The sequence below is a fragment of the Tamandua tetradactyla genome, chromosome 17 (genome assembly GCF_023851605.1).
Source record: "Tamandua tetradactyla isolate mTamTet1 chromosome 17, mTamTet1.pri, whole genome shotgun sequence".
In the NCBI taxonomy this organism is placed as follows: domain Eukaryota; kingdom Metazoa; phylum Chordata; class Mammalia; order Pilosa; family Myrmecophagidae; genus Tamandua; species Tamandua tetradactyla.
In genome coordinates this window covers 26,398,707-26,419,270 of record NC_135343.1, presented here as the reverse complement: position 1 = coordinate 26,419,270, position 20,564 = coordinate 26,398,707, and the positions used below count along the sequence as shown (strand labels likewise).

General features: G+C 38.1%; 1 protein-coding gene across 7 annotated transcripts in view; it reads right to left on the bottom strand.

The window, feature by feature from the left end:
* The window catches only part of ACYP2 (acylphosphatase 2), a 350,111-nt gene that overhangs the window by 197,015 nt on the left and 132,532 nt on the right, over positions 1-20,564 (bottom strand). For 4 of the 7 annotated variants that reach the window (XM_077134226.1, XM_077134227.1, XM_077134228.1 and 1 more), the window contains one exon: positions 9,135-10,549. In XM_077134226.1, the coding sequence (XP_076990341.1) occupies positions 9,135-9,216 (82 nt within the window). In that variant the 5' untranslated portion in view covers positions 9,217-10,549. Of the gene's footprint in view, positions 1-8,314; positions 8,547-9,134; positions 10,550-20,564 lie in introns of those variants that run through there. The other 3 variants (XM_077134223.1, XM_077134230.1, XM_077134224.1) reach the window with 3 other exon arrangements.

Sequence of the window (20,564 nt, the reverse complement as noted above, 5' to 3'; positions counted from 1 at the left end):
ACACCGATAATTCTTATATTTGTGTGCATCATGCTATCTATCATTTCCCTGAAATCTAGTTCCATTTTTTCCATCTTTCATGCCATGTGCTCTTTTGTGTGTTCAACTGCCCTATCCTCTAATTCACTTTGTCTTTCTTCTGCCTCTTCAAATTTGCTGTTGTGTGTTTCTAGCATACTTATAATTTGGTCTACTATATATTTCTCCTCTATGAGAGCTGCCATTTTCTATTTATTATTTCAAATTCTTCTTTTGCTCTTCCAGAGTCTTTTAATTATCTTTTATGATGCTATGAATATCCTTGGTTAGTTGTTTCATATTCTGTGTTCCCTCCAGTGATTTAATTAGCTCATTAGACTGGGCCATATCTGCACACGTTTTAACGTGCTTTATGATTTTCTGTTGCACATAGGGCATTTAAAGGTCTGAATAAGATTATTTTATAAGTTAATGTCCTTCTTGCATCTACGGTTTTGTATTAAGATTTGTATTGAGAGTCCCCTTTCGGATTTGGTTTGCCAATCCTTCTCCGGCAAACCAAGTCCCGGATCTCATGTGACGATTCCAATTCTCCTTAAAAAACTCTATTGAGAGGTAGGTCTATAGGCAATTTGTCAGGCTGCACTTTACACTTCTTCCCAACAGATGGCGCTTTTAAACCACCTCTTCCCCTCAGGCCCACCTGTCCCAGAAAACAGGTGCCAGCTAATTAGAAACGGGATGTAATTCCAGCCCCGGCCCACCGCTTTTGTGCTTGATAGTTCTAGTGGCCCCCAAACTCTCACTTGGGCTGATCTTGGGCTGTGGGACTGGGTATTTCAACTTCTCCTGCCCACAGCCAATCTGGAAATACCTTGTGGCACACAGTTCAGCAGCTTCCTCTACCTCTCTCTAGCCACATACCCCTGAGGTCTCCACGTCTCTGTGAGGCAAGGGGAGTGATACTGGCACCCAAAACAATTCCCTCTCCCAGGCCAGTTTTCTGACCAGCAGCACTCTGCACTCTGCATTTTCTCCCTCCTCCCTGGGGAAAGGCCCCATAGTCTCTAAGGAGATAAATCAGGTGCCTGCAGCCTGTCTCAGGGGTGAGGAGCACACACAGTACTCTGGCATACACATTGGTCTTTGTGTGCAAGGAAAGCAAGTCTGTTAGCCTTCACATTCCCCCAGGGAACTCCTGGCTTGTGCAGCCATAAAGGACAATCTTCCCAGCCAGATGCCAGGGTAGGCTGGAATCGTGATGAAGCTCACTCACCCCCACCTTTCCATTCCAATATCTCCACTTTTTCATGCAGGGTCTCCCTAGGTAAACATGAAGACCCTCTCTCATCACTCATACCCTGGAACTGCTGTCCCAGTCCTTTTTCAGTCTTTTCTCTTGTTGTAGCACCAAGACGGGGTGAACTCAGCCTCTCCTTTTCACCATCTTGCTGGAAGTCTCAGCAGCCTTTATTGATTTTAAACATCATTAACTGTTACACTTTCCTTAAATGGAATAAAGTTCTACCTCACTTTAACCTTTCACCAAGTCCAGCATCTGTCCCCTGAAGCTACACAGCATGATGTCCATTAAAACAGTTTAAACAGCCATTACAACTGTTTCTCCTCCAAGCCAACATCCCAACCACTTCAGTTTAATTCAAGAGACACTTTCGAAGTCCCCACAGAAGCACAGTTCTTTCCATATCTGCAGGAAATATAAAATAAGCCACCAACTTCATCTACTCTATGAGACCAAATGAAGAGAGGTGTATTTTGTCCAAAACCTAAATTTTCTATAGCACATAATCTGACTCAGCATTTCCGGATAGATCATATAAACAACCCAAACACAAGGAGTCTGGAATGGGAATAAGGACTTGTAATTCTACTGAATTAATGTAATACCCAGATACATCCCAGAGTATATTGAGCTGATAAATGTAAAACACTGGCAAAATCCCTTGAGGGATGGGAGGAAAAATATGGAAGTATTAAATTTTACCACCAGGGAAACCCCTGACACTCTCTCAAGCATTAGGGACCCCCAAGACAATAGGCCAAGCCCTTGATTTTGAAGCTTGCTCTTATGAAGCTTATGTAGCAAAGAAGCTAAGCCACCTATAGTTATGTCTAACAGTTACTTCCAGAGGACTTCTTCTGTTGCTTAGATGTGGTATCTCTCTCTCTAAGCCCAACTCTGCAAGTAAAATCATTGCCCGCCCCCCTGGGACATGTATATGGGACATGACATCCAGGGGTGAAAATCTCCATGGCAATGTGAGATATGACTCCCAGGGATGAGCCTGGCCCTGGCACCATGGGATCAACAATGCCCTTCTGACCAAAGGGAGGAAAAGAATTGTAACAAATAAGGTATCAGTGGCTGAGAGAGTTCAAATACATTTGAAAGGCTACTCTTAAACACAAGCTTCAGCAAGATACTGCTATTTATCATGGTTTGCCAAACCCCAACCAAAACCATTACTGCCAACCCTAAAGAACACCTAGGGCTTTATCTGAGATTCCACAAAGATTCCATGTATTACGATTACTTTCCAGAAACCTAAAACCTCCAGATGGGTTCCTAGGCCAGAAAAACCCTGAAACTCAGAGTTTTCTCTCCAGAACATCAATTAGTTCCATCCCCCTATCCTATATTATAGACAGCCCTTTCCAACATGGAAAAAAACCTAGAATGGTCATAGCCCAAATACCTCTAAACAGTGGGAGAAAGATCAAAGGAGAAAGAGGAGATATAAAAAAGAACATAGGATTTAACAAATGAGTACGACTGTTGAATTGTTATACTGATATTTCTTTTAGTCTCCAGTGTCTTGGAGCAGCTAGAAGGAAAAACCTAAAATTGCAGAACTATAACCCATACCAAACTCTGAATAACTAATTGTTGTGGTGTGCTTTGAAACTTGTTACTTCTTTTGTATACATGTTATTTTTCACAAAAAGGAAAAAATGTCGATTGTGATGATAAAAAAAAATATTTATTCCTTCTAGCCTCCTATATTCTGGAGCAGCTAGAAGGAAAAATTGGAGATGATGGTATGGTAGCCCATGACAAACTCTGGGATCTGTCCTGTAACTACTTGTTGAAGAGTGCTTTGAAAACTATTGCTTTTTTCTTTCTTGGCTTTGTATATATATATTACATTATACAATAAAAAAGGCATTAAAAAAAAAACAAGACACCAGCCCAGCCTTCAAAATATTATAGTTACTATCTAGTGAGAGACATAGATATATGTGCACAAATAACTATTCGAAAGCAGAATGAATTAAAAAGAAGCAAATAGAAGTATAACAGAACTATAAATGAAATGCTGTAGGAACAAAGATGAAAGAAGAAATTAGAGTTAACCATATTTATGTTTCTTGACTTTAATACACTGAAATTTTCAACCTCTAAAACAAAGTTCTTGCATTTGCCTGTACACATAAGAAGAAAAGGTGTATACCTAAATCATGTGGTTTCTGAAAAGTCATTTAATAACTCAAACCAATTTTTTTTAGGCAATCTTTATAAAAAAAAATTATCTTTGTACTCCAATAAGTTACATTTATTCTAAAACTGAGTGAATACTGCCAAAAACAAACTGCTGAATTTCTAAAGCACAAGTAAACAACTGTTTGCAATTAATCGATTTCTGAGAGTGTCCTTAGTATTCACCTGACAGTTGGTTAAGGCACCAAAGCATTAATATACAGAGTAATCAACTTCCCTTTCTTGAAACCTAACTTTTCAAATTATATGAATATAGATATAAAAGCAATTAAACACTTATAAAACACCATACACCATTCCAGAGTTACAGAAGGTCTAAATGCATAGGGGCAGTCCCCCATTTCACTCTCCCTTGTCCCAAGCCCCCAGTACAACAGAATAAGGTGGGCGGGGGTGTGTGTGTGAGTGCAGGAGGGCAGGGAACACATGGAACTTCTTGAGAAAGTGGAGATGAAAAAATAGAGTAACCTTATAATGGAGAAACCTGACACATTTCTCAGCGAGGGGATCAAAGTTAACACCCACAGTGATGAGTCATGTTGATATTATACCTTTGATTTGATGTGATGAGAAAGGATTTTAGCTTTGTGGTCTTCCTCCCAAAACCCCATTCCCCCAGTCTAAACATGACAAAATATCAGACAAGCCCCATCTGGGGAGCATTCTACAAAATACCTGACCAGTACTCCTCATGCTGTCAAAGTCACCAAAACAAAGAAAGTCTGAGAAATTGTCACAGCCTCAAGAGGCCTAAGGAGGCAAGACACCTAAGTATAAGATGATATCCTAGACGGGATCCTAAAGCAGGAAAAGGACCTCAGGTAAAAATTAAGGATATCTGAATTAAATATGGGTTTCAGTTAGAAATATTGTTATCAGTATTTGTCTATCAGTTGTGACAAATGTACTGCAGAAATACAAGATGTTAACAAAAGGGAAAATTGAGTATGGGGTATATGGGAACTCTCTATGTTATCTTTGCAACTTTTCTGTACATCTAAACTATTTTAAAATGAAAAATTTATTTAAAAAAAAAAAAAAAAAGGAAAGGAAGGGAAGAAACAATGCCAAGCAACAACAGCCTAAAGCTATATACATTCAAAAGATTTTGCAGATTGGTATAAGAAGCTAACCCACTATGCGTAGTATTGTTTCTGTAAATGTATTTCCCTAAATTTCTAACAACCAATTTATAAACTAATTCTTGGAATATAAACTGTTTTTAAGCTAAGATGTACGTACTTGAAAGCAAGACAGGGTACAGTATATTTGACCCCTAAAGCATTTTTACTCTGCCATTTTGTCACCAAGGATATTTTTAGTTCAAGCATCCTAAACATAAATCTAATGTACACTTGCTTTTGGTTGGAAAATTGTTTCTGTGCTAAATTCCATTAAGTTAATTTGTTACAAATCAATTTTCCATATACCACAAACCATTTTTCCACTTTTTTTAAATGCTCGTTTTTATTTATCAAAACAAATTTCATTCAGAATAATTTCCATTTAAATATGTTAATGAACCTTCTCGACCAAAAGGGGGAAGAGTGAAATGAGACAAAGTGTCAATGGCTGAGAGATTCCAAACAGAGTGGAGAGGTTATCCTGGAGGTTATTCTTATGCATTAAGTAGATATCACCCTGTTAGTCAAGATATAATGGAGAGGCTGGAGGGAACTGCCTGAAAATGTAGAGCTGTTTTCCAGTAGCCATGTTTATTGAAGATGATTGTATAATGATATAACTTTCACAATGTGACTGTGTGATTGTGAAAACCTTGTGTCTGATGCTCCTTTTATCTACCTTGTCAACAGATGAGAGGAACATATGGAATAAAAATAAATAATATGGGGAACAAATGTTAAAATAGATTTAGTTTGAAATGCTAGTGATCAATGAAAGGGAGGGGTAAGGGGTATGGTATGCATAATTTTTTTTTCTGTTTTCGTCTTATTTATTTTTCTGAATAGATGTAGATGTTCCAAGAAATGATCATGATGATGAATATGCAACTATGTGATGATACTGATATTATGAATTAGTGATTATATATGTAGAACGGAATGATCAAAATAAGAATGTTTGCGTTTACTTGGTGTTTTTTTGGCATTTAGAAAAATAAAATATAAATAAATAAATAATATTTTAGTGACAATTTTATTTATGGAGCTGTATTTTGCCCATAGTAAATGTTCCCAATTATAGCTTCTTCCATTGTAAATTTACTTTCATTGCCATTATTTCTAACAAGTCAATTCTTCACTAAGATTTTATTATTTCTTATTTTTAAATTCAAAGTTAATTTTACAATATTCCCTTTAAATAAGTGTCCATTTTCTACCATTACAATAAAAATGTTTTTATTGTTGATTATTTATGGGCAATTATTACCACTTATTATTATGACTTAGGTAAGAGGGTAATGTTTTGTATTTATTTCTTAAGGTATCCACAGGAAAACTGTGAGTGGTTCTATGAGACAGAGACTGATATATAGAAATATATCTGGACAGCAAGTGACAGAGAGACATGAAAAGAGCCTGAGGCTACAGTTATTCTGGTATGCTGACTGCTTACTGAGCAGATCAAACTTCCCTGGGTCAAAAAGACAGTCAAAATGTCCTCAGGATCATGTGGAATCATGCAAATGACGGGATCCAAAAGTCCTGCTGCAATTTATACATGTGCTCAGTGTAGAGGAAGGCAAAATAAAGGTGATCAGGCTACCCAGAGGAGAATCGATAGAAGACAGCGATTACAGCATGTGCTCTGGTGTCAGTCAACGTTCAAATCCCAGCCCCATCACTTAACTGACTGAAACTTGGGAAGGTTACTTCTCTACATCTTAACTTCATCTGTTAAATCTGGTTGAATCTACAGACTTGAGAATTAAATGAGATGCATGTAAAATCCTAAACACAGAACTTGGCACATTGTAATTTCTTAGTTGATGTCAGTGGGTACATTTATAAATATGTGATTGTAAATTTGCCCCACATGCAATGCTTTAATAAAATCAAAGTGTGTATAACCTCTTCTATTTAACATACTGCAAACTGTATTAGTTATTGCCCTAAAGCACATTTTTTTAAATCCCACTATTTATGTACAGTATAATTCTTTTTTCCATATTTGTACCTCTGCCCAGAATTGATCTTCATATACCATGTAACCACAACATTCCGGCAATTACATAGTTGAAAACAATAAGAAAACATTACGTATTGATAGAAAACACTGTATAATGGAAAAGTACTCAGTTTTGAGTCAAAGAGATGTAAGATCAAATCCCAGCTGTCAACTAAGGGCTTGTCCAAGTTTATGAACCTCTCTCTGTATCTCTTTTTTCATTGTTAATGCAGGAATAAGACATATATTTCACAAAATTGTGATGAGGATTAACAGTGAAATGCTCAGAACATGGAGCACCTCCAGGATATGTCACACGCGCACACAAATACGCACACTCACACACCTTAAATGAACAAGCACTATCTCTCTCCAATGACCAATATTTTGTTAGGGCATCATTACCATCATTTTCATATTTATGTAATGTATTTCAGTGACTTATAGTGGTGGTTTTCAAACCAGGGCAAACACAGATTAAAGAGTGCAAAGCCATGGATAATTTTAAAGGAATCGATTTCTAGATCTTCAACTTCCATATTACTCTTTCCTAACTGATCTGTTGAGGAGGCACCTGTGGTCCTCTTTTCTTATGTCCCCTTTCCTCATCGCCCTCTGAAAGAAAGGCTCATCCCTACAAAAGGAACACCCTCGTCCAGCCTTAATCTTACTATGATGTCTTGTCCCAAAGTGTGTAAAATCCCTCTAGAGTGACAAATATAAGATAATCCAATCTTTTCTTCAATCAAAATACCACAAAAATCCCGTCTTCAATTTAAGAGGTACATTTCCAATAATGTTCAATTGAGCTCTAATCATAATAGTAATAGTAACTTAATCCAGAAGAAAAAATTTCAATACTTGGAATCTTATGATCAAAGAAAATTAAGATTTATATATAAATATATACATATGCATATGTAATACATACATACATACACACCGCAGAAAAATCTGATACAATAATCAATAAGAAACTCTCAAGCACAACAATGGGATAAATTCAATGGGAGAAGAGGGATGGAAATCAAATTCAAAGAGGAAAAGGAATGATGCAAAATTTCCCACTGTTAATAATATTTATTTTAAATGAACGATAGTAGATAGCAAGCCATTACACTATTCATATTCCGCTTGATAAATTTCAAAGTGATTTAATATTTACAAATAACAGTATTTGCTATAAGCCATACTGTTATAACTATTTAAACTTATGGTCAAATAAATTAGACTTTGTAGAGGTTGCACAGGAAAAAAAAAAATTAAGAACTCTGATAAAGTGAGCTTTCACACATAACCTAGATGTCCTTCCTAAAAGGTCAAGCAAAGCCCAAGGGGTTTCAGTGGCAAATAACGGGGACCGCTAGTTCATGGGCTCACTTCTCCCTACCCAACCTCATTCTTGCCCCTCAGCCCGCCCCCTCCTCGTCCAGCCCCCCTTATTTTTCAATTCCACTTCTCCTTCCCCGACCTTCTCTCTCCCGCCCGCCCCGGCTCTCCCGTACATGCGCGTTTCGCCTCCTTCCCAGCCCCAGCTGCTGTGTCATGGCTGAGCGGAAGTCTTGGCGCGACCGATAGGGACCTTTTACGTGCAGGCGCTTCTCGCAGCCTTCTCCCCTTTCACTCCTAACATCGCTTTGGTTTTCTCCCGAACACCTCGCGGTCCACGGGGAAGGAGTTCCCTACCCTGCACTCTCCCGAACACCTCGTAGTCCACGGATTTGAGCGGCCTGGCGGTGGACATGGCGGCGGCGAGCCCTCTGCTGAGGCACCCGAGCGGGGTTCGGGACGCGACGACGGCGGCGGCCGCGAGAGGGAGGGGGTACATGGAGCCGCCAGGCGCACCCCGCGCCGTTTCGGGATCGGGACGCGAGCGCGCCGGGGTCACGCGTCGGGAGCGGCAAATGAGACGGCGGGACCCCGGCGCGAGGGCAGCCCGGGTCGCGGAGGGGAAAGCGGCCGCCGGGCGCCAGGTGCGCGCGGCTTCCCTGCCCTGGCGGAGCCGGCCGCGGGACCCGGCTTCCTGGGAAGAACGCGCCTGCCGCGTGTAAATTAACCACGGTGCTTATATCTCAGTGTTTGTAATAAAATCCGGGGTTGTGCCCAGAGGTCAATAGTTTGGTGTCCAAGAAGGAATTGCATTTGAAGAGCAGGACTTGGTAGCTTGAGGGTTGAGATAGAGTTAATTTTTATGAAAGGTTTAGGCCGCTGCCTTATCTAACGTGGTTTTGAGCCAACTCCTAAAATGAAGTCTGCAACCATCAGCTCTTCTGTTTTTTTGAGCAGACTTTGGGCCTGAATCCATATTCTAAATGAATTGTGATATTTTCTGGCACAGGACATAAAAATTTGAGACAAAAAAAAATTAGTCCCCTTATCTGTTTTCACAGCTTTCCTAAGATCTTGACTACATTACAGCAATATAATACCCAGAAGGTTAAGACAGTTTATACATTACTTCGTGTTGAGCTTGTTATAATTTGAGTACTAATTTAGAACAACTCACCTCTCCAGAAGTTCTGGATATTGCTGTTGATAACGTGCCGCCTTCTAAAGTTCCAAATCCGTTTACTTGGGGGAATTTGCATTTCTCAACATATTGTATTTGTTGGCTTTGATACCTTTACATATTTCTCTGCATCTGGCCACAGTTCCACCAGGGTCTGATTTGATACCATGTGCCAGTTCTGTAATATTACACCAGAAGTCATTCAATACTTAATTAGAATGTGGCTAAATTGTCATTTTAAAGTAAAATATATTCTGGAGGTATTAATCCCGATAATTTTATATTAGAAATAATATCCTGGTGTGTTGCAGAGGCCTCACAACTTGTCTCTTCCTCTCATCTCCTAGTTCATTTTATGCATACTCAAGAATCGACATGTCATGTCATTTTTCTCAAATTGTCTTCAGAGTCTCTTCACTGCATTCAAAATAAAACCTAGCCTCTTCAACCTTCACTCACCTCCTATTACCTGCTTACACCTCTTTCTGCAGGTGACCTATAGCCAAGACCCTTTAAGTTATTCTGCTCTCTGAACACAAGCTGACCTTTAAAAAAAATTGTTCTCTGATGTACTTTATCTAGAACTCCTGCCTGTACACCAAAACCTCCCCCTGTCCTGCTCGTTTACCTTTGCAAGACCTTATCAGATTTAATCATTGTTACTTAGATGTCTTCCGTCACCAGAACGCTTCTCAAGTAGTAAGCCATCTGTGTGGAGGTCTTGAGTTCACTGGTGACATTGACCTCTTTTTATCCCCCAAGAGCTTCACTGTCAAGTTTTTTTTATCTTTTTTAATTTTAAAAGTGCGTAGCAACAAGTGACATTTGCTTAGCTAAAACATTTATGACTAAAAACAGCAGAACATTAGCAAACAACTTTGTGTACCATTTCAACATGGATTGCCGATAATTATATGTAATTCTGGAACTAGGAATTTTAAGCAAATGTTTCTAATATTTAAATTAATTTTAAGTAATAGAAACCTCCTGCCCAATTAGTAAAACTTGAAAATAGAAAAACAGATTTTCTATAACCCCAAAACAACCATTATTATTTTTGTAATTCTCTGTTAACATACATGTTTTAAATAGTTAATAATCATAGTGTGAATTGAACTTTCAACCTTTCTTATTTCATGTTGTTACGGTCTTTCTGTCTTTATTTCCTAGAGCTACGGGTTACAAATTACCACAAGGTGGGTGACTTAAAACAACAGAAATGCATTGTCTCACAGTTATGAAGGCTGCAAGTCCAAAATCAAGGTGCTCCCCCTGAAACCTGTAGGAAAGAATCCTTCCTTGCCTCTTTCTTGCTTCTGATGGTTTGCCAGCAATACTTGCCGTTCCGTGGCTTACATTTCAATTTCTGCCTCCTTCATCACATGGCCATCTTCTGTCGGTCTGTTTCTTCTCTTATTATAAGAACACAAGTCATATTGGATTAGGGTCCACTTTAATCTAATTTGGCTTCATTTTAACTAATCACATCTTCAAAGACTATAATATCCAAATAAGGTCACGTTCATGGAACTGAAGGTTAGGACGCGAACAAATCCTTTTGAGGGACACGATTCAACCCACAACATTTCCCAATTAATTTCTTAATAATTTCATGATACTCCATTAAGTGGGTATAACCATAAATTTACCTACTAAGTTCCCTGTTGTTACACTTTCAGATTGCTTCTAGTTTTTCACCACCATAAAAAACAATGTGAAGGAAATATTCATCCTTGTAGCTTCCTTCTATTTTTTACTGTTTAGGATAGAAATTAGATTAGGGTGTAAGCATGTATTCTTGATACGTATTGCCAATTTTTTTTTCAAAGGGTGTGCCAATTTAAATACACTACTACCAACATCATATAAATGTATCATTATTTGGCTTCTAATGCAAACAGATTTATACAGGCCCTTCACATAAAATATATGATTAGATGATGAGAAAAAGTTTAGTTCTGTGATCTGAGCAACAGTTTCAGAATTACTAGGCCTGGGTTACTGTTATTTGAAATTAAAGCCAAGTCCATTCATTCCCTTCCTTGAGCCCTTTAAGAAAATTCATATGTGATATAGGATCATGTTTGAGGTAATATACAGAAAAGGAAAATTTCGCTTATAAAATGTGAATGTAAAAGAGGACCAGGCTCCAGAACCTGGAAACTAAGGACACAGGCAATACAGGCTCTGTGCCCAAATGCCATATGAACAGAGATGGTACCACCTGTAAACCTTGAGCTCATCATCACAAAGGATCAATAGAAAGTGATTCCTAGAGTGATTTCTCAGAAATTTGATATTGAGGTATAACTGATTTCAGAGACAACCAGAATACTTTATCCATCAACATTTTTCTATCACTGAATTTTTTTTTTTTTTTTTACATGGGCAGGCACCAGGAATCAAACCCGGGTCCTCGGGCTTGGCAGGCAAGCATTCTTACCTGCTGAGCCACCGTGGCGCACCCAGTTGAAATTTTTTTGTAATCATTATGTTGAAAGAGCAAAACTCAACAGCATATAATTTGTAAACTTTCACAGGCAAAGAGAATTTAAGCCAATTCAAAGATTCCCTCATGGAAGAAATACTTTATAGGTAAAGAAACAGATAAACACCATGAAAATGAATTTAAGATAATTAGAACCAGATGTGTACCTGAGTACACATCTAGTTTCCCAGAAAAGGCTTTAAAAATCTCATTACCAATTTTCAGAAAGTTGCTTAAGCATTTTATCAAGAATGCTTTTTTTTTAAATCAGAAAACATACTTCTCAAAAGGAGATTCTGTCCCAAGTTTGAGCCAATTTTTCTTTATCATGGTCCAATTTAATATTCAAAACTCAGAACTACATTGGTATTGTAGTTCTCCTAGATTGGCACTTATACTAACACAGAGAGAGAACATGGTTGATCCCTCCTCTTACCTTCATTTTTCCACAGCTGAGGATAGAAAGGAACCAATACTTTGGGGATCCATTTTTTATTCTCTTGAGATTGACATATTCAAAGCTGATTAGTCCTCTTGCTTTTGGGGGAAACTCAGAGCTTTTACCCACTAGGAACCCCTGATTTTTGTTCCTTTGATAGACAATGCTTCTACTTTGGTTGTGTACCGCCACCTCAACCCCCACCCTACCTGTATTAAATACTATACCTCTAAACTCTCCCTGATGAGAGACTAGTCCCCAGCAAGAAGCTAAAATGGGTGAGACCTATTTTTCCATGATCATGTAACCAGATTCCTCCCTCAAGGCTCACATATAATTGTTGGAGTCTCATCTCTCTGCCCTACCATTGAGAAAAGTCACAATTTACCATTCTCTGCTACTCTGTATCTTCTTTCTTCACTTATATCCTCAGAGGTAGGTCAAATACCAGCCCTTTCTAACTCTGGGGAGTAAATACCAACCTCTCAAAGCGATTCTCTCTAAGGCTCTCTCACTAGGCTTCAGACAAGAGGAAAACACCCTGCTTCTCTCTTCCATCATGAGAGAGGATGGAGGGAAATGCCACAATTCTCTAAGAGCTTACTCCAAAGAAATCCTCTCTCGCCTCTTCTACCCTTAAATCCCTGAGGTAGGTGTTGGGCTAAGGATCTTAAAACAGTTTTTAAACACCTCTTTTGCAAGACATAGGTAGTTTAGTCCCTCATCTGGAAATGTGGGGATATCTATGGCTTCATTTTCAGTCTTCAGGACTCAGATAAAACTGAGACAAATGTCCCATTTTGAAAATTCATAAAATACTATATATGAACCTTGTTTGGATTCTGATTTGAATATATATACTGAGTGTATTAGTTAGGGTTCTCTAGAGAAACAGAATCAACAGGGAACACTTGCAAATATAAAATTTATGAAAGTGTCTCACGTGACCGTAGGAATGCAGAGTCCAAAATCCACAGGGCAGGCTGCGAAGCCGATGACTCCAATGGATGGCCTGGATGAACTCCACAGGAGAGGCTCACCAGCCAAAGCAGGAATGCAACCTGTCTCCTCTGAGTCCTCCTTAAAAGGCTTCCCATGATTGGATTTAGCATCACTAATTGCAGAAGACACTCCCCTTTGGCTGATTACAAATGGAATCAGCTGTGGATGTAGCTGACGTGATTATGACCTAATCCTATGAAATGTCCTCATTGCAACAGACAGGCCAGAGCTTGCCCAATCAGATGAATAGGTACCACAACTTGGCCAAGTTGACACCTGTCCCTAACCATGACACTGAGCAAGATATTTTGAGGGCCATTGGGGAGAATACAGGCTTGTTATCAAATGATATTACAGAACTATTGTTAATACTGTTAGCTGTGATAATATCATTGTAGATGCATTTTCTAAATGCCCTTATCTGTTAGAAGTTTATACTGAATTATATAAGTGTGATTTATCTTGGACTTGGGCACTTTAGATAGCACAAAATTGGCAAATTGTTAATAGTGAAGTTTGACAATGGGTACATGGGAATTCATTATACTGTTCTTTCATTTTGTGTATTTTGAAATTTTTATGTAATGTTTTTAAATAAAATAAAAAAATTTAAATAGTCAATTTTCATTCTACAAAATATCTGACCAGCACCTTTCAAAAACTGCCAAGATATTCAAAAACAGGGAAAGTCAGAAACTCACAACCAAAAGGAACCTAAGAAGACATGATAACTAAATGTAATATATCCTGGATAGGGTCCTAAAACAGAATAGGACATTAGGGGAAAGCTGAGAAAATGTGAATAAAGTATAAATTTTCATTTAAAAATAATGTATCAATATTGGTTCATTAATTGTGACAAATATACCACACAAATGTAAGGTGTTAATGTTCTAGTTTGCTAGCTGCTGGAATGCAATACACCAGAGACGGATTGGCTTTTAATAAAGGGGGATTTATTTTGTTAGTTCTTCAGAGGAAAGGCAGTTAACTTTCAACTGAGGTTCTTTCTTACGTGGAAAGGCACAGGATGGTCTCTGCTGGCCTTCTCTGCAGGCCTCTGGGTTCTAACAGCTTTCCCCAGGGTGACTTCTTTCTTCATCTCCAAAGGCCTGGGCTAAGCTGCAAGTGCTGAGATGAGGTATGCTGAGCTGCTTGGGCTGTGCTACATTGAGCTCTCTCATTTAAGCACCAGCCAATTAAGTCAAACATCATTCATTGCAGCAGGCACACCTTCTAGCTGACTGCAGATGTAATCAGCAACAGATGAGGTTCACTACCATTGGCTCATGTCCACAGCAACAGAACTAGGTGCCTTCACCTGGCCAAGTTGACAACTGAATCTAACTACCACAGTTAATAATAAAGGAAAATGGGTTTGAGGGTATGGGACCTCTGTACAATCTTTGCAATAATTCTGTAAGTCTAAAACTGTCTAAAATTAAAAATCTATTTAAAAATTATGTATTTTCATAACCTTTCAAAAGAATTTCTCAGTAAATGAGAAGAATCATCAGTTTAAAAATATTTTTAAACTATTTCAGCATATAGATACATACTTTACATTTTTAGTCAACTCTGAAGTCATGCTCAGGAGAAGATAGGACCAAACAGTTGACTTTCAAGTTGCTAATGTAGATCTTAACAGGCATAAAGAAGCACTAGATAATAAAATATACTAATGCCTTTATTAATGAAGAGAATGAGGTCCAGAAACAGTTCATTTCCAGAGGAAGAAATATACAAAATGTGTAGGAAGATATTCAGAACAGTAGACGAATGACTTTTATAGGAAAATATCATTGTGCTTAGTATCAAGTGCTTTAGAAAACATGACATCTATAGGTCTTGAGTCAGGCGAGACTAAAGAGTAGATAAGAGGAGGGAACTAATTACAGATACTGCTACTTGGACACATTACATGGAAAACAAATTGCAAAAGCTAGACTTTGAATAGACTGTGTCAGGCATCAAATAGTGAAACACAGAAAAGGACAGACACCCTGTGAAAGAGTACCAACACAGGACTTCCCATTCCTAAAAGCCCCAAGCCAGATATCAGTTAGACTAAGGTTTGCCTCTCCTAGGGAAGCAAGGAATCTAACTGGAGAAAAAAATCTCTTCTGATTCTGTCTGAATCTGTGGTGGCCCCCAGAAAAGCCATGCCCTTTGATCCTCATTCAATATTGCTGGGTGGGAGCATTTTGATTGTTTCCATGAAGACGTGACCCACCCAATTGTGGGTGGTAACTTTTGATTAGATGATTTCCATGGAGGTGTATCTCCACCCACTGAAGGTGGAGTTGCTTACTGGAATCCTTTAAAGGAGGAAACATTTTGGAGAGAGTTCCTTTTTTGGTAGAGCCACAAGAAAGCCAGCAGAAGCCGCCATGTTCGCCACATGCCCTTCCAGCTGAGAGAGAAACATTGAATGTTGTAGGCCTTCTTGAACCAAGGTATCTTTCCCCGGATGCCTTAAATTGAACATTTCTATAGACTTGTTTTAATTGGGACATTTTCTCGACCTTGGAATTGTAAACTAGCAATTCATTAAATCCCCCCTTTTAAAAGCCATTCCGTTTCTGGTATATTGCATTCTGGCAGCTAGCAAACTAGAACAGCTAGTGTGACATGAAGGGATCTCTGTCTTTAACCCACATCTATGTGGGGATACCTTTGGTGGAACAGTGGATTGGTAAGCAACATTCTTTCCTTTCCAATCGCTTTTTAGCTTGCCTTCTTGTTCTGTAGGGCTGGAAAATGTAAAACGACACACCTTGGACATTCTTGCAGTCAGGATTCTTTATATGATGGAGGTTCCACTAAAAGAACTAGTAAGCTAGAAGTGGAAGACAGAGGGGGCAGAGCCATTTGCCGCTGATTCTGTGGCAACCACAGTCATGGAGTTTAGTTTCTCTGTGGCATTAACTGATGTCCCATTGACTCTTTACTAGTTCCTTGGGCATCAAGAGGCAGGGTGCAGGGCATGCATTTTACCATTTCATATCAAAGCAGGTGTGGTGTTTCCTGGAGTGGCAGCTTCCTGGACATGGCAATTTCCACATCAAGAAACCTTCCTGGTAGTGACAAGGGAGGCACAGTTTTGAAACCAGCAGCTGTTGCAGCAGCATACCAAGCCAGCAGCCCATGGTTTCCTGATTGCAGAAGAATCAGTAACTCACTTGGTGACCGAGTTCTGTAATGACAGTACTGAAACCTCAGCCTCACATCTGTTCTCAGGCCTGAATTGCAAACTCATTAATTACATATATACACATGACCAAAGGTTTTGACTCAGTGGGTCTGCAGGGGATTCTGGAAAAAGTATTCTTAAAAGGCAACCTAGAGTTTCTGATATGAAGCTAAGTTTGAGAAACTGACCTGGAGACTCTTTCATTAGCCTTCTTCACAACTTCATAAGCTATTTAGTACCCAATATTAAATCCATTCCTGTTTAAACTGTCTAGAATGAATTATTTTTTTCTGTAACTAAGCCTTGGCCAATGCAATCTTCACCAAAAGAGTAGATCAAAGTTTACACAGAATGAAAGTTCAAATACACCAGCATGCCTCCAAAAAAGTAGCATTACAATTTGCAGTGCCTGCAAAAAGAAGAAATAAGGATTATAAGAAGAAAACAGGCCAAGAATGATAGTGAAAATAAGCCTAGAATTGTTGAAACATGTTGCTGTTGAAAGATTATGGCATAAAAGTGAAGGTAACCTATATCCTATAAATTACTTACATACTACTTATTTATTGTTATTGTCTACTTGCTAGTGCAGTTATATTGTTTTATTTTGAAACATTTTTTAAATGAAATAGTAATATTAAAAAGAACCCTTCCCCAGCTTTAATTGTTAAACCATCTATAATTTCTGGTCTATTGCTGCCACCTACCAACTATTCAAGGCAAGGCAGGTCATGTGGGTGTGATATTTCAGCCTTTCATCAATGTTAGTACCACCTAAAGTTCTCTCTCATTTTAGTGTCGTGCTTCTGTAATACTTTGAAGTACATGGTAAACCCTTAAACTATACACAGTTTAAATCTTCTTAGGGTTATTCACTCAACAGATCACATAAATATGAAAGTATCTTGACCATGAATTACTATTAGATGCTGAAGTTTACAGGAGAAGCAATACTTCAAGAACACAAATGGAATTTAACACAATTGCAGGGATCACTCTCCTCTTCTTTCTTCCAAACCATATACTAAAACAGAACATTTGCCTTAATGAACTAGAAAAATTGTCCAAATGTTCTACTCCAGATAGGTTTTGGACCTGGAGTTAATAGTTATGTCTTCACATTAATAGCATTCATTAGTTCATCAGTGTTCTGACCCCCCAAGTGTGCATTTGAAAGAAGCAATCACCAAAACTGACACTCAGGGTCCATGTCCCAGCACACTCCACTCCACAGTGCGACCAGGTAGTTTTCTTTGGCGTGGACTAAAACTCCCCTCAAAGTTTTAAGTTGCACATCTGTGTCTATTCTTCCCTTGCTTTCTGGCTTTAAGTTTATTTATGTTTCTCCCTTTCTGTGGCTAAATCTGTATATCTCTTATGTATTCATCTTTTTCCTTCCATCATTTTATCATTCTGTCTTTCCTCCCTCCTGTTGTCCCCCACCCTCATCTATTTTCCTTAACTGGCTATGACATTGAACTGAAGATTATATTTAAATAGCTGGTAAATCTCTGTAGAAAGTTTCATATTTTCTCTACTGTACTAATCTAAAAATAAATAAATAAATAAATAAATAAAGCCAAAGGTTTTATAGTTTCTCTTTAAAAGCACTTGTCATTGTTTCTTTGCATGACCCCTTGATTTTTTTCTCTCTTAAAAGCTCTTGATAGAAAAAGGAAAGTTTCCTCAACCTTAGTATTAAAAAAAAAAAAAATGATTGTAGGAGTAAAGAAGCTTATGTTGCCTAAAGACCAGGAAAAACTTTCTCCCCAGTCACTTTGAAAATGATTTTCCTTTTATTACCCTCAAAATATATGTGTCATATAGTCTGTTCTAGTTTGCTAGCTGCCAGAATGCAATATACCAGAAACAGAATGGCTTTTTAAAAAGGGGAAATTAATGAGTTGCTACTTTATAGTTCTAAGGTGGAAAAATGTCCCAATTACAACAAGTCTATAGAAATATCCAATCAAACGCATCCAGGGAAAGATACCTTGGTTCAAGAAGGCCGATGAAGTTCAGGGTTTCTCTCTCAAGTGAGAAGGCATATGGCAAACGCAGTCACAGTGTCTCTCTCATCTGGAAGGGCACACGGTGAGCACAACATCTTCTGCTAGCTTTCTCTCCTGGTTTCCTGTTTCATGAAGCTCCCTGGGAGGTGTTTTCCTTCTTCATCTCCAAAGGTCACTGGCATGTGGGCTCTCTGCTTCTCATAGCTATGTCGTTCTTCTCTGCTCTCTCTGAATCTCCCATTCTCCAAAATGTTTCCTCTTTTATAGGACTCCAGTAAACCAATCAAGACCCACCCAAATGGGTGGAGACACATCTCCCCTAATCCAGTTTAACAAACCACTCTTGATTTGGTTACAACTCCAGGAAGATGATCTAATTTCATACAGTATTGAATAGGGATTATTCTGCCTTTACGAAATGGGATTTTGAGTAAAACATGGCTTTTCAAGGGTACATACATCCTTTCAAACCAGCACATAGTCTTTGATTTACTTTAGGGACAAAGCTGACAGGTTTCAGAAATTTCTATTTCAATCATATTTATAAACAACTCATATTGTTTCTATTTTCATAACTTTTCTTATTGCTCAAATGTATAACCAATTATATTTAAGCTAAATTTTTACTGTAGTCTATAAACATATGGCAACAAGAGCAATTTCTCTGATAATCAAATAAATGTAAATTAAAAGAAAAAAATTCAATCAGTAAATATTGGTTGAACTTCTAGTATATTCTAGGCATTGTTGTTCACAGTATATTCATCTACTGATCCTTTAAAGTGAACGTTTTTTTAAAAAACATGTACTTCACAGATATTTTGTTATGTAAATAAGACAGTGATTACCTAGGCATAGAAAACTTTTTACAAGATGGAAAAAATTCATAAAATTCTTTACCTTTAATGTTCATATGTTAGGTATGTTCATTTTTGTATGTTGTTTTGTTTTGTCAATAAAAATATTTTTTAAATTTCTTTACCTTTTACTATCATATATAAAATCTTGCATGAAAAATTGTTAATGATAAAAATATTATTAATGATGTTTATACAGTAAAGTGTTAATAATTAGACACTCAAAACATATTATTGTGATTGAGTATAAATGGCTTCCTTTTTGAGCCAGTGAATAGTACAGTAACCTCTATTTACAATAGCATTTTACAATTAAGGCACTTATATACCAGATCCCATCTGATATTTGCAATAACCCTGCGAACTAAGTAGGTCAGGTAATATCGACATTAGAGACAAAGACCTCAAACATTTAAGGGATTGCCCCAAATCACCCAGGAAGTAGAACTCCATTTAGAATCTGACCTTCCAGGGTAAAATTCAGATTCCTTTCCATTATGCAACATTATCACCAAGCTGTAGGTTACTCACTCCTTCAGCATTTATTTATTGCCCACAGTAACCATACATAGGTGCTATGTATCTAATTTAGATGGAATGAGGGTCAGGTATGGATCTCATGAGTGATGGTCAGGCAAGGTCTCTGAGGAAGTGACATCTGAAGGATTCAGGGGAGAGTCAGAAAGAGAGGTGGGAGATCTTAATCCAGACAAAGGGACTAGCACGGCAAAAGCCTGAACTTTCCAGGTAAGAGAAATTGAAAGGCCAGTGTGAAGCATTATAAAAAAAGGGGGAAGGTGGAGTAAAATACAACAGTCAGTCAAGGAAAGAGAAGCCATATTATCCCAGACTTTGTAAGCCATGGTAGATTCTGGTTTCTGTTCTAAGTACAGTGAGAAGCCAATGAACAACCACCAATCTCTATGTTTCATGCCAAAACTCAGAAATTTCCTGAGGAAAAAACAAAGTGAGTATTAAATGTCTACCTCATCTCAGTGCATTTTCCTTTTCTCCCAGATCTTGGCACGTGAAGTCCTGCCTGGTTTAGTTCTTTTCCAATGCTTTTGAACAGCTAGGGTTTTGTTTTGTTTTGCTTTACCCACTTTTGATAGTTGTCCCCAGCTGGAAGTTGGTCTGACACAAGCTAATCTGAAGCAAAAGTCTTCTCTCACTTTCTCTGAAGACTACCTCATTCCTTCTGCAGTCATCTCAACTTTCTCACTTTTCTTATTTTCCTCTATTCTCAATCGATGAGAACAGCTGTAAAAAATAAAAGAAGAAAGTAAAATACACAAAACCTACAGTGAATTTACAGCAGAGGTGACAGAGTAGAACTCTCTGCAGTCCCAAGGCGCTAAGGAAATAAAAATTGGAGTTCAGTCCAACAAATGCAGCTAGGACATAAGAAATGAACCCTAAAGTTAAGGCTTTTGCCT